The sequence below is a fragment of the Pseudogymnoascus destructans genome (assembly GCF_001641265.1).
Source record: "Pseudogymnoascus destructans isolate 20631-21 unplaced genomic scaffold scaffold_4, whole genome shotgun sequence".
Taxonomy (NCBI): domain Eukaryota; kingdom Fungi; phylum Ascomycota; class Leotiomycetes; order Thelebolales; family Thelebolaceae; genus Pseudogymnoascus; species Pseudogymnoascus destructans.
In genome coordinates this window covers 797,675-810,388 of record NW_020167523.1, presented here as the reverse complement: position 1 = coordinate 810,388, position 12,714 = coordinate 797,675, and the positions used below count along the sequence as shown (strand labels likewise).

General features: G+C 50.3%; 6 protein-coding genes across 6 annotated transcripts; 2 read left to right on the top strand and 4 right to left on the bottom strand.

The window, feature by feature from the left end:
- Nucleotides 1-86: 86 nt before the first annotated feature.
- VC83_01987 (uncharacterized protein) lies at nucleotides 87-1,415 on the bottom strand (the record flags this gene model as incomplete). Its single annotated transcript, XM_024465657.1, has 1 exon — nucleotides 87-1,415. One exon carries the CDS (start codon nucleotides 1,413-1,415, stop codon nucleotides 87-89), a length of 1,329 nt encoding a protein of 442 aa, XP_024326605.1.
- Nucleotides 1,416-1,600: 185 nt separating this feature from the next.
- VC83_01986 (uncharacterized protein) lies at nucleotides 1,601-2,412 on the top strand. Its single transcript, XM_024465656.1, has 2 exons — nucleotides 1,601-1,814; nucleotides 1,885-2,412. The coding sequence occupies exons 1-2, from the start codon at nucleotides 1,798-1,800 to the stop codon at nucleotides 2,066-2,068; spliced, it is 201 nt and encodes a 66-aa protein (XP_024326951.1). The 5' UTR covers nucleotides 1,601-1,797; the 3' UTR covers nucleotides 2,069-2,412.
- TIF35 (translation initiation factor eIF3 subunit g) lies at nucleotides 2,413-3,714 on the bottom strand. Its single transcript, XM_024465655.1, has 3 exons — nucleotides 3,476-3,714; nucleotides 2,782-3,421; nucleotides 2,413-2,725 (listed from the first exon to the last, which is right to left on the bottom strand). Exons 1-3 carry the CDS (start codon nucleotides 3,493-3,495, stop codon nucleotides 2,501-2,503), a joined length of 885 nt encoding a protein of 294 aa, XP_024326607.1. The 5' UTR covers nucleotides 3,496-3,714; the 3' UTR covers nucleotides 2,413-2,500.
- Nucleotides 3,715-3,772: 58 nt separating this feature from the next.
- On the bottom strand, nucleotides 3,773-6,408 carry HSP70_2 (Hsp70 chaperone). Its single transcript, XM_024465654.1, has 4 exons — nucleotides 6,235-6,408; nucleotides 6,047-6,179; nucleotides 5,927-5,992; nucleotides 3,773-5,864 (listed from the first exon to the last, which is right to left on the bottom strand). Exons 1-4 carry the CDS (start codon nucleotides 6,259-6,261, stop codon nucleotides 4,069-4,071), a joined length of 2,022 nt encoding a protein of 673 aa, XP_024326609.1. The 5' UTR covers nucleotides 6,262-6,408; the 3' UTR covers nucleotides 3,773-4,068.
- Nucleotides 6,409-9,300, top strand: VC83_01983 (uncharacterized protein). The gene is made up of 3 exons (XM_024465653.1): nucleotides 6,409-6,915; nucleotides 6,972-8,891; nucleotides 8,943-9,300. Exons 1-3 carry the CDS (start codon nucleotides 6,884-6,886, stop codon nucleotides 9,025-9,027), a joined length of 2,037 nt encoding a protein of 678 aa, XP_024326947.1. The 5' UTR covers nucleotides 6,409-6,883; the 3' UTR covers nucleotides 9,028-9,300.
- Nucleotides 9,301-9,351: 51 nt separating this feature from the next.
- On the bottom strand, nucleotides 9,352-12,472 carry VC83_01982 (uncharacterized protein). The gene is made up of 3 exons (XM_024465652.1): nucleotides 11,599-12,472; nucleotides 9,974-11,551; nucleotides 9,352-9,899 (listed from the first exon to the last, which is right to left on the bottom strand). The coding sequence occupies exons 1-3, from the start codon at nucleotides 12,080-12,082 to the stop codon at nucleotides 9,796-9,798; spliced, it is 2,166 nt and encodes a 721-aa protein (XP_024326948.1). The 5' UTR covers nucleotides 12,083-12,472; the 3' UTR covers nucleotides 9,352-9,795.
- Nucleotides 12,473-12,714: the final 242 nt, after the last annotated feature.

The window sequence follows — 12,714 nt, the reverse complement described above, 5'->3', positions numbered from 1 at the left end:
TGGAATGAAGAGCCCCAAGAGAGGAGAGTTGCTGAGAAGCCCCTTTGTCTGTCGTAGGAGCTAGATACCCTTTAGTAATTCATCAATCATGATAATAAATCATTGATGTCACCACCCCCGTAAGGTGAGGGGCCGCCGTGCACAACATATTCCTCGCAGCGCTGAGCCATCACACTCGGAGAACCTCTGTGCTGTCTCACGGGTTCCCAGTTCTCATCATACAACCCCATTTCATGGAACCAGAAAATCTCGGCAGGCTGGCAAAGGACAGACGGGTAGCCGCAAACATCAAGCTTTTCTAACTGGAGGTGTTCCTTCATCTCGTCTATAAGCTGCTCGAGGTCGGCGGGGTGGTCGACTGTGTTGCCCTTCAAGTCTTTTTTGCTCACAAATGCCCAGACACGAAGCCGTCTCAGTGTGGCAGCATGAGCCTTGAGTAAGGAAATTAGGTCTTTCGGATGCCATGCTATCTTGTCCAGTATGAGAGTATGTAGGTGTGATAGCATCAGCCCGTCCAGGAGAATAGGGCAGTCCAGAACCGCTGAGAACGACAGTCTGAAGCCGATGTGTAGTTCTTGAAGGTTTGTGGCTCCTTTCAAGGCCTTGTTCAACTTGTTTGCCCATGAATGGCGGCCGTCAGTAGCATGGTGATCCCTGAGGTTCTTGCACCCCATGACTAGTTTTAAAGTCGTCAGCCCGGTAAAAGCCGCTTCCAGATCAGGGCGGTAGCATTCCATATCCCAGATTCCGAAAGGCAAGAGATCATTCGTTAGAATTCGTAGTTTCGACTGTGAAGCCGCTCGAAGAACCGCCATGAAGTGGTCGATTTCGGCATCGCCCGGCTCTGCTTTTGATAAGCCCACTTTCCAAGCATCCCACAAGACGCGGTCATTGTATAAACATTCTTCCATTTTGATGTCGATGGCCCCCAAATTCTTCATATTAGGGAAAGCTAGCTCCAGAATATCTGGGTTGCAAAAGTCGTCTGCGAATGCCTCCTCTAGTCCTTTCTGCTTTTGATACTTAGCCATCGACTTCTGTATCGTCTCGGCGCCTCCTATACTTTCTCGGGCGCATTGTTGGAGACACAAGTTATTTCGAAAGTGATAGTCATCGGCCTTCGCCATGTAGATTTCCACGCGGTTGATCTGAGACGAGAAGTAGGGATGCTGAGAGATTTCCATGAGCTTGGTGAAGTCGTCCCTATGGGGAAGCAGTTTCAGCCGCGGGCTTAGTATGTATGGCTGGCCTAGAATTGCACATCGCTTGGACGTTAAACGGAACGATTTGCAGGAATCGATTCCAAGGTCTTGAAAGATGGCCTCTATTAGCTCGGCAGGCAAGTATTGCAAGCCGGCTGGGTTCTCATCGTCGTTGGCAATCAATCCATCCATGATACTGTTGATTGACTCCATGATGATTGAAGGTTGATAAATTCAAAGAAAGTCAAGAAGTGGAAAGAAAGCAAAATAACTCCATATACTCCTAATATGCTAAACCCACGCGCCATTTTCTAAATAATGGCGGTAGCTGGTTAGTTTGCAAATTCCGTGGTTAGTAAATACCGGCGTCATTTGGTTTGAGGACGTTGACGTAAGGTACGTTCCGTAGTGCAGGGGCATGTGCCGTTCACGTAGACGAAGATAATTTACACAGGCAGTGGTTCGACACAGCAGATGCAACGACTTCAGTGGCAGCACCCCGCCATTAGCGCCAAATTGCAATTCTAGAAACCCAAGCTATATTCTACATAGTGTCTGCTTTGAGTCCCTAACTTTTGGCCTTTCACTCTTGAGAATGCCGTCCCCAATTAGGTTCGTTCCAGCACCTGGTCCCCCAGGTGCCGAATGGGCTGGGCTACTGGTTCTAATATCTGCATTATAGTTGGTTCCGCGCCCTGACGCCGAAAGCACAAGGCCTCATCGGTATGGGCATGCTGTCATGGGGAGCCATCGGGTTGTACGCTTCAGATACTGCAGAAGAAAAACTCGGCTTCAAGCCGTCGGAAGAGGATAAGGCGGCGTTACAAGCCATGACACCGAGAATCTCTGTCGTTGACCGCGAATAATCTTGCCCTATGCTTCGACATATGCGATATTTCAACGGGTCTAAATAAAGGAAGGCGTTCATGGGTTACAGACTGGGGGCATGCAGCGGCGTTCTTGGGCCGCGCACTGAGGGGCATGAGGAGGCATAAGGCCATTCAGAGTTCGAAGCGGGACAGAACGAACAGAGCTGTATACCAGTGCGATACATACTACATGTGCCCCAAGAGAAGGCAGACAGTGACGGTGGGTGGTGGGTGGTGGGTGGCAATTCATAGATTTACATGGGCGTATATGGCGGGGCACCTTTCGCCGTTCGCATCACCAAAGGATTGGAAAGTTACATGGACACTTCATACTAGAGCATATAATTAATCATTGGAAGGGCTCTTCATTCATAATGCCGTAGTCTTTATCTCTATCGAAACACGTCAAGTAAATGCAAATTTATACCCTTAAGTAGCCTTCTTGGCAAACTCGACTCTGAGAATGAGATGCTTGAAACCGAAACCATCCATCGCCGAACATGCCTTCGCAGCATCGTCGCGGTTTGTGAATGAAATGAAAGCAAATCCCTTCGCCATGCCCGTCTCCCTGTCCTTCGCGAGGAAAACTCTTGTGACGTGGCCGAATCTCTGGAACATAGCGCGTAACTCGTCCTCCTCTGCCAGCTCGGAAACCTAAGATAAAACGTTAATAAAGGCCAAAAACAACTCGTCAAGGAGGAAATGCTTACGTTGGTAACACGGAGAGTAGCCAGATCGTCCCTCTCTGCGTACTTTCCGCCACCCATGCGCTCGCCACCAGCCGCCGCACCACCCGCGCCATTCCTCATATGTGGGGGGACATATGAGCTCTTTCCTGTCCCTAAGCCTCCTGGGCCCTCGGCCACATCACCAGCGCCCGCGGCCACATCACCAGCGCCCTCCTCGCCAACTGGTGCCATGGTGTCCTTGTAGGGACACTTGGCTGTAAAATGCTCTCCAGTACAGATTCTGCACTTGACTTTCTTGTCCTTTAGCTTGTCCTTCATGCTTCCCACCTCGACCTTCTCCTCCTTCGCATCCTTGCGCCAGTTGACGCTGGGCTTGAAAATGATGTTCTCGCCGACGGTCGTTGTGTCCACAGCTGGTCCTGCCTTATCCTTTGCCGACAGACCGAATTTGCTCCATCCTTTGCGTTCCGCCACACGAGGGTTGACGACCTCCTTCACAACGGTTGTGCGGATCCGGCGCGTCGTCTTGACCTTCTTGCCTTCATCGTTGATACGGTATGTGATGATAGTCTTCGTTCCATCCTTGTTGGTCGTGATTTGTTGCGGTGGCAGCTCGAGGGCGTTATCATCAAGCTCTTCATCATCAGCCCAGTCGGGGCGGCTTGAGGGGGGTTAGTAGGGTTCACCGGATCCAAACACGAACATATATACGTACTTTGCTACTTTAGGGGCCATGTTGGGGCTAGCTTCTGCGATGTTTGGGCAGAAATAGTCTCAGTTGTCTGTAGGGTTTCAAGGCGCAAACGATGGGTGGCCTCGATGGTCGAATTTCGGATATAGAAATGTTCGTGGGGCTCGTTAGCGGCAGAACATTTCGCGACGTGGTTTATGGTCACGTGACCACCGGTTGCAATTGTAATCCAAGGCGCTTACACATACAAAAATAACCCCGAGTCACATTTCAAACCCATGTTACAATCACAATATCATATAAAGAAGGTAAGTTATGTATACAATGAGAGGGGATTTCATCATATTATTCGTTTTTAATCTGTTTGTACACTTAGAGAGCCGTGCTCCATATCTCGAAATGCCCCCGTATGCTCTCTGTCTGTATAATACAACGCCTCCGTCCCGAGCTTGATAAACCTGTGCCCAATTGGGAGAACTAATACAACAAAGAATACCGCTTAAACCGCGATTTACGAGTACAAAATGTACAATAACCCGATGAGCCGCATCTATGCAACATCAAAGCTCCTGTGACATAAAAAAAATGGTAGTTTTCGATCCTGGTAGTGACATCCCTTACTCCTTCTTCTCACCCTCCTTTGGCTCCTCTGGCTTGGCCTCACCGGCCTGGCCAGACTCGTTACGGGCCTTGTGCATCTTATCGAACAGGTTCAAGCTGGCCATCTGGAGCTCGTCGGACTTCTCCTTGAGCTCAGCAGCGGTGGCGGTACCCTCACCAGACTGGCTCTTCGCGACGAACTCGCGAAGGGCGGCAATCTTCTCGCGGATCTGATCAGCCTCGGTCTTGTCGAGTCTGTCGGCAAACTCGTTGAGTGCCTTCTCGGTATCGTTCAGGACGCTGTCCGAGCGGTTGGCGGCCTCAATAGCAGACTTGCGCTCCTTATCAGCCTCAGCGTACTTCTCAGAGTCGTTAACCATGCTCTGGATCTCCTCATCGGAGAGACCAGATCCGGAAGCCAGTGTGATAGACTGGTCCTTGTTGGTAGCCTTGTCGGTGGCGTGGACGTGGACAATAGAATCGGCATCAATGTCGAAAGTGACCTCAATTTGAGGAACACCACGGTGTGCTGGTGGGATACCAACGAGCTGGAAGTTTCCGAGCAGCTTGTTGTCGCGGACAAGCTCACGCTCTCCCTGATAGACCTTGATCTCAACAGCAGTCTGGAAATCAGCGGCGGTGGAGAAGATCTGAGACTTCTTGGTGGGGATGGTGGTGTTGCGGTTGATGAGACGGGTGAAGACACCTCCAAGGGTCTCAATACCAAGAGACAGAGGGGTGACATCAAGGAGGAGCACATCCATAACCTCACCGGCCAGGACAGCACCCTGGATAGCAGCTCCGATAGCAACGGCCTCATCGGGGTTGACAGACTTAGCTGGGTCACGGCCGAAGATGCTCTTAACGGACTCGGCGACCTTAGGCATACGGGTCATACCACCGACGAGGATAACCTCCTGGATGTCCTTAGCCTGGAAGTTAGCATCCTTGAGTGCCTTGCGGACTGGCTCAATGGTGCGGTTGATGAGAGGGTCAACGAGGCCCTCAAGCTGGGTCCTGGTCATCTTCATGTTGATGTGCTTTGGTCCGGAAGAATCGGCAGTGATGAAAGGAAGGTTGATATCGGTCTGCATGGAAGAGGACAGCTCAATCTTGGCCTTCTCGGCAGCCTCACGGATTCTCTGGATGGCCATGCGGTCACCCTGCAGATCGATGCCAGAAGTTTTCTTGAAGTCTTGGACAAGGTGGCGAACAAGGGTGATATCGAAATCCTCACCACCCAAGTGAGTGTCACCATTGGTGGACTTAACCTCGAAAACGCCCTTCTGGATCTCGAGGACGGAGATATCGAAGGTTCCTCCTCCAAGATCGTAGACAGCGATGATTCTGTCCTCCTCCTTTTCAAGACCGTATGCGAGAGCTGCTGCGGTAGGTTCGTTGACGACACGGAGAACGTTAAGGCCAGCAATTTGACCGGCATCCTTGGTGGCTTGACGCTGGGAGTCGTTGAAGTAAGCCGGGACGGTAACAACGGCGTTCTTGATTGGCTTGTTGAGGAAGGCCTCGGCGGTCTCCTTCATCTTCTGGAGAACGAATCCACCAACTTGCGATGGCGAGTACTTCTCACCGCGAGCCGAGACCCACGCATCACCGTTTGTGTGTTGGACGATCTTGTATGGGACCTCCTTAATATCGCGCTGCACCTCAACATCGGTGAACTTCCTTCCGATCAATCGCTTGGTGGCGAACAGGGTGTTCTCTGGGTTGACAACAGCCTGACGCTTTGCGGACACACCGACCAGACGCTCACCGTCTTGCGCAAATGCTACGACGGAGGGAGTTGTGCGGGCACCTGTTGAGGAATGTAAGCACTGGACCTAATGGATGAAACAGCACAATATAATCAATGCTTACCTTCAGAGTTCTCGATAATCCTTGGGACCTTGCCCTCCATCACTGCAACGGCAGAGTTTGTGGTTCCTTTAGGTAAATGTTAGTACGTGCCGACATAGCGTAGTATCGGAGCATTCTTACCCAGATCAATACCGATCACCTGGCCCTTGACCTTCTCCTCGCTACCGGCAGCGGTAGACTCATAGCGAGCGAATTTGGATAGTAATGGTGCGCGGTTGGCTGTGCGTGTGAAGGAGGTGGTTGCTCGAGGAAGCTGGAAGGGACTGAGTCAGTAAAAAAAATTCGAGCCAGATGTTCCAGTTACTTACAGCTCTGGAAAATTTAGAAGCCAACATCGTTGATGTTAATATTATCAAAGATATTATTACAAAATTAGGATGAAATGGTCGCAAGGTAGAAGGATGAATTGGCGATGGAGTTGAAGATTGAAGGGGATGATGGGAGGAAAAAGTTCAGAACGTCTCGAGAATTTTAGAAGACGAGAGAACGCGCTAGTCCGGCACTGGGCCCGCTGCATGCCTTAACCCGAGGGGCCTGGTACATAATTTAGTAATTTAACGAGTTAGCGGATTTGACGCACGTGACGGGGTGGTTAGTTCTCCGGACTTTGCGGGTAGTGGGTTGACGGTGGTTGACGTAGTAGGACCAGCACGACCTGCATATCCGACTCCAATGATCATGATCCATTTCATGACTAGAGCATCTTAGAAGTACCCTCATCTCGTTGTAATGCGCCATTTGAAGCTCCAGACTCCAACACCTCTCCCGACGTAACCAGACCAACGAACTCAGATCGCGCATACAACTTCTTCGGATTGATCAGCTTCAGCAGAACAAAGACAGGGGCCTAAATGGCTTCATGTGAGCGCGCTTCTGCCCTCTGAGCTCCGCAATCTCTCTCTCACATGCACATTGTGCTATGATTTGATCCATGATAACGGCCATACTGTTGGACGAATGGCAGCTATGGCTGTGAAATATGACTCCTTGTGAGTTCATACTGGGCCCTGACCCTAATGACCATAGCCTCTGCTGACTGCGAAAGATACCTTGCCACCGACAACTTGATATTGCCCTGTCCGAGGAAGCAGTACCGTGCGTTTATGTTCGCCGGCCATTGGCAGCTTCGATCGTTTGTCCACTCGCCCAGCTTGGGGAAGATCCATTATCTAGGCGTCCGAGATATTTATGAAATCGACACCTCTAAACAAACCCGGCGCATTGTGGATACATTATCATTTAAACCGAAATGCCTCGTGTCCTCAAACGGATGGATATGCTGCGGGGGTGAGAAGGGGAGATTTACAGCTCTCCACCTGGATTCGAATGAAGGTGGCGTTGGTCCTCCCAGCGAGGCTGACGCCCGGCTACCTCTCGACCTTGATCCGTTCAGACGGTTGCATCTAAGCTTGCAAAATCGCGATTCGAGGCCTGGGGCCGGCGCTGATGCAAACCGGAATCGATCTCAAATGAGAATTATCGGCGACGAGATCCTAAACTGCATAACATTATGGTTTCCCAGATCCGACGTCGCAGAAGGTGCATACACAAAGCCCGTTGCTGTTGTCGCAAGTAACGACCTTTCCGCTTATATCGTCGACCTGAAAACTTTGGAAATAATAGAGAGTGTGGAGCAGGTTGACCCAGTTAACCTCGGCCGAATTTCGCCCGACGGCTCCGTTCTTATCGTGGTGGGCGATGACCCTTACATGCACGTGTATAAAAGGTCTCTTGAAAGCGGCTCTAGAAAGGACGAAGATGACTACTCATGGTCCAAATGCCATGCTGTGCAACTCCCGGGGCAGCGCATTGGTGATGAAGGGGACATGCGAGGAAGCTTTGCTGGCGATTTTTCTGACAGATATCTGGCGGTTGGGACACAACATGGAATGGTTGTTGTCTATGAGACTGCCCATCTTATTCGACCGGAGAAACCACGCCCAATCGTAACTTTTCCGACAACGCGCCCAAACACGAAACATGGTGCAGTGAGGTCGCTTCAATTTAGCCCTTCAAGCCCATATGACCTCCTCGCAGTCACTGAGGATGGGGGGCGAGTAATAGTGGCAGACGTCAGAAGTTTAAATACTCGTCAGGTCATTGATGTAGGCGAAAGTGTTGAAGGATTTGAACTTGTCACCCTTACAGAAAGTACTGGTGACAATGCCATTGACCCACGCCTTCAGGCTGATCTTGATGCTAGAGGTGATGACTCTACAGACTTCTTTGATTCCTTCCTAGACAGTGGTCAGCGACGTGCGGCTCCCCAATTGATTAATCACGGCACTCATCAGCTCACTCGCGACGAAACAGCGGTCTTGGAGGCTCTGCAAATCGAAAGGAGGCGACGGGAAAGAGAAACGAACCCAACCGCCTCGAATAACCCATGGAACAGTGTTGCGGATGAACTTCGCGCAAGAACTCGAACTGGCGAGCGCAGATCGCCCAACATTAATCTGCCGGGGCCCCTCAGAGACCTACTTAGCAGCAGAAATACTGATTCACTGCGCGCCTTGGTCCTGGAGCGGAATCAAGACCGAGAGCAGAGAGGGTTGCCGCCACGAAGACGCGGTGTTTTGACCGCCGCTCGCTCGGCACTAGATCCTGAACCAAGAGACCCCACCAGACTTCCCGATAACCAGCCCATTGATGACGCACCGCCCCGAATATCCCTCCACTTGCCATCGTCACTAAGCATTCATTCGTCACCAAGTTCGGCTGAAGTGGATGCAATCTATAGCATGGCCATGGACTCCCAAGACCCATCTGCTCGTCTGCAGCTCGGAGTCGACGATGAAGTCCGCAGAGAAACCATCAGGCAGGCTGATGAACTAGCCTCGACGCGTCGACGGCAGAATGAACCATGGACTAGTTCTCCCGTCCAAGCAAGGTACTCGGGACAGCGTGATCCACCAGAAGAGAATCAAACTACCGGCTGCTCGTGGAGCCGAGATAGCCGCACATTGTAAGTTGCTTCTGGAGCGACGTAGTGTTGATTCGTAGCTAACCAGGATAGATATGTCGGTACAGAAGGATCAATGTACGAGTTTCCGGTGAATATCACTAACCGCAAGATCTTCCCCAGCATCAAATGGAGATAGGTCTAATGCTTCGAGTTTGGCGTACGGCGAGGGACAGGCGTGACTTCTGATTGCTTTTGGATGACGGCTATGAATGCATGGACATACGGGAATACATGAGCCATTAATGGCTTCTACTAGGCGTTACTGTGTTGGCTTTGGGATACCTCGTACCTACTTTGGGAGGAGGGGGCCTGGCGCAGTTTGGACATCTTTATGAGCCCGACGACTCGGGCAGCAAGGTCTGATTGAGACCTACTTTTGAGGCAATGAACGAATATATATTATGACCCATGCTTTTGCTTTCATCGTGATCATGTTTGTCTCCAAAGGTTGGATCAGTGCAGTAAATATATCATTCTTGACTTGATCTATGCTACATATGTTGCAGATGCCTCAAAACTCCAGTATCAGCTTGAAGACTTTGTGCACATCGTTAATAGGTAGGTGGATTCATGCCAGTAAATGGAGCAAGTGCAATAATGCCAGGTTGTAAAAATTTGAATAGACCACAGACCTCCCCCAAATCCAACCTCAAACAACACTCCAAGCATAGCAAAACCACCGTAAACACTCCATCCCCCACCATAACAGTAATCCTCCAGCTCCGGGGTTTGAGGCGCTTCTATTTACAACTGGCCCAATCTTCGTAATGGCGTTGAGGAAAATGCTCATTATAGCACCGCCTCACGCAGTGCCTGGCCAAACTTGACGTATAATCTGGATGTGTGGTCATACTTTTGTTGTTGATGGCAAATACTTTGTATCTCTATCCATGCAAGTACGCCACTAGCCCATGGGCAGGAGAAGCTTAGAGCAGAACCGCAGCTCGTAGCACCTTGAATCCGCAGGGTCAAATGTTGCATTATTTTGTTTATCGAGAACATCCGCATCTAACAAATAGTCAGCATTGATACCATAACAATCAAAAACACAGGTGTAGTGAGTAGTGAAATGTAGGACTTACGGCTCAAATTAAGTTTCTCAAAGTAGTTTTGCACCGTCGAATCCAATTCCGTGGCCAGTATTCCATCCGGCAGCCTCGCATAAGTCTTTGGTGGGATATTCCGCATCCGCAGCAACATCTGCAGCATATCAGTGATGCGATCACCCTGGCTCCCATACCATATCGGAGTCTTGTCGAGCGGCCAGCGAGCCTTCAGGTAGTCCTGTTCCCAGGACTTGAAGAGCCACGTCGACTTCTCGACGCAATTCAAGAGGATGATCGCGACAAGGAATGTCTCGAAAGATGAGGTAGAGGAGCGCTGGAGCAGACGTCGTTCGAGGTCGTTCAAAACAAGTTTGCTGGTCTGCGCGGCTTTCTTTTCCACTGCCGCGCTGAGCTGCATGCAGAGCAGCTGGTAAGTAGTTCCTTGCGGGTCGATGGGATGGCTTTCCGAGCTTTCATCGCCCATAGTTCTGCGTTCCGAAAGGCTCCACTTCAACTCGTGGTCCACAAGGATGTGAACCGTGGCCCAGAGCTCGAGAGCGCGACTCAAGAGACTGTCCTGCTTTTGGATGGAGAGCTCCATGGCCACACTGAGCGTGACGTTCATGAAATGCGAAGGCTCCTTCTCGAAGAATACCGGAGACATCCGCTGCGCATACCCTTCAATTTTCATTGGCAGATCGTCATTGTCATTATCGAGGATACGAAGACTCTCGGTGAAATCTATGTTCAAGCCTAGAATCGGGTCGATATTCTTCTCTGAGGGCAAATCTTGACCCTCCAGAGCGTTGAATCCTGCGTATATATTTGTTTCCGGATAATGAGAGGCCTCGATCTGGTTTGCAGAAGCTGTGAAATTGACTCGGCTTTTTACAGCGTTGACCTCATGGTACGCTAAAACAGCATGCAGACCAGCAGAATACATGTCCAATTCATCGGCGAGGCGTGTTCTCATACATGGCTGCTTCCATAAGCGCGCACTTTCAACGTTTCGGCATGTATTACACGGGGTCTCTCCGGAGCAAGGCTTCTTCAGCATTCTGCAGCGGATGCAGGCCCCTCTTTTCCGGACTTCCTGTACCTCCTTCCTGCGGTTTGGAGTGAACCTGCCCCGAACCTTTGGTTTATTAGCTCTTTGGCCATTTCCATATTCAGCACTAAATTCCGTTGTCATGCTCGTGTTAATGGCGATAGCCCGAGGGAAGTCCGGCTGCTGCTGGGCTCTAGGTTCCTCCACGTGGCTTTCGAACCCTTCTGGATCTGGGTACATGTTGCCGCCAGATCCATCCAGCATTGGCCAAGTTGGCTGATCTGCTGGACGGTGGACGAAATATTGGTCGTTTATAGTGCTGTCTTTCAGGCTGTTTATGTCCGACGCAAGTCTTTCTGAGATCTCCTGTGGAAGGCCTTCGCCGAACAGCTGTGGGTCGACCATAGACGATGTGAATCTGGCCGAGGCAGCAACAGCCATACTGGTTGCTGCCGCCATGTTCAGTGGCGGGGGTGGGGACGTCGACGGAGCATTTTCTTGGGCAAAATTGACGGGAGGGAGCGTGGATTCGCTGTCTCGACGAGGGGTAAGTTTCTGGCTCAAGACTGTATAATTAGTATAGCTCTTGAAGATATTGGGGGGTAATTCTTACGTTTCTTATCGCGTTGAACGCGGGCTTCATAGCTAAGTGGTGGGTTGTCTGGTGTCCATTGTTCTTGTAGCTCGAATCGATCAATCCTTGGTGTCTCCTCAGGCCGCGGGTCGGCACTGTGGTTATGCTGAGTTCGATCATCTTGTTTCTCGCTCAGATCAATCTGTCTTGATACCTCTGCGAGTGTTTCGAGAGCTGTCCAATTGCGGTTGTCGACGGGTAACTCGACAGACGACGGGTTGGCCTGGTTTCGTGCGTCGGTGATGTCGGGAAGGTCGTTGAGCTGGAGCAGAGCCTTCTGTCTATCCCGGAGAGAAATAGCAGGGCATTTTTTAACAAGGTGCGTAGTGAGGCTGTCGATTCGTCCCTTGGGGAACTTTTCGCCGCATGCTCGGCAAGTGTGCTGGTATCGATTACTCGAGTCCTCGAGTTTTTGGCCGCGTTCGAAAAATTCAAGGATAAGCTGGTTGGGTTTCCGACCCATTTTGAAGGCAGAAGCAACCAGATGAGACGGTTATATCGGATATGCTAAGAAGATTCGAAGTATTTCAAATGGGTTGTGCTTGGTTCAGTTCGAGGCTTTCCCAACGGACAAGGCCAGGATGGTGGTACTGCACACCTTCCACGAGTCAATTGGGAATGCGGTTAAGTCGAGGATTCGAAGCTCGAGCGTCTGACAAGTATGCAACCCCAAACATTCGGAATAGCTCTTCTGTGGACGAGTATGTTGCGTCGATTATGATGCTCCTAGAAATTCGAGTGGCCACAAAGAGTAATGCCAGTTCTATGTAGGCGGTGTCGTGAGATGATGATTAGGCGGTGTCGAAAACACGCTAGTGCAGAAGTAATATGTCCGTGCACGGGCCATCGTTCGACGATCTTTTTTCGCTCTCCATGAAATTATATCAGACCACTATGAGAGCAGTGAAGTTTATAAGGATGTTTAAGATAGTTGAGGGGGTATTCAGGTAGTTTATAATATTATATTGAAAAAGATAAATATTAATAATGATTGGTTGAAATTTAATTTTTAGTTATTAAATTGACGTGATTGTACACCGAGTCGCGCACTACTGTCGCTGATCCAGGTGGAAATGATAAACCTTTACAGATGGC

Coding starts and splice junctions, on each gene's coding strand:
- TIF35 (XM_024465655.1), bottom strand. CDS start 3,495: ATGGCCCCTAAAGTAGCAAA. Junction 3,422..3,475: donor ATGGCCCCTAAAGTAGCAAA/GTACGTATATAT, acceptor ACCCCCCTCAAG/CCGCCCCGACTGGGCTGATG. Junction 2,726..2,781: donor CTACTCTCCGTGTTACCAAC/GTAAGCATTTCC, acceptor GTTTTATCTTAG/GTTTCCGAGCTGGCAGAGGA.
- HSP70_2 (XM_024465654.1), bottom strand. CDS start 6,261: ATGTTGGCTTCTAAATTTTCCAGAGCT. Junction 6,180..6,234: donor CTTCTAAATTTTCCAGAGCT/GTAAGTAACTGG, acceptor AGTCCCTTCCAG/CTTCCTCGAGCAACCACCTC. Junction 5,865..5,926: donor GATTATCGAGAACTCTGAAG/GTAAGCATTGAT, acceptor ATTCCTCAACAG/GTGCCCGCACAACTCCCTCC.
- VC83_01983 (XM_024465653.1), top strand. CDS start 6,884: ATGGCAGCTATGGCTGTGAAATATGACTCCTT. Junction 6,916..6,971: donor GCTGTGAAATATGACTCCTT/GTGAGTTCATAC, acceptor TGACTGCGAAAG/ATACCTTGCCACCGACAACT. Junction 8,892..8,942: donor AGCCGAGATAGCCGCACATT/GTAAGTTGCTTC, acceptor TAACCAGGATAG/ATATGTCGGTACAGAAGGAT.
- VC83_01982 (XM_024465652.1), bottom strand. CDS start 12,082: ATGGGTCGGAAACCCAACCAGCTTATCCTTGAATTTTTCGAACGCGGC. Junction 11,552..11,598: donor CGTTCAACGCGATAAGAAAC/GTAAGAATTACC, acceptor CTAATTATACAG/TCTTGAGCCAGAAACTTACC. Junction 9,900..9,973: donor TGAGAAACTTAATTTGAGCC/GTAAGTCCTACA, acceptor ACTATTTGTTAG/ATGCGGATGTTCTCGATAAA.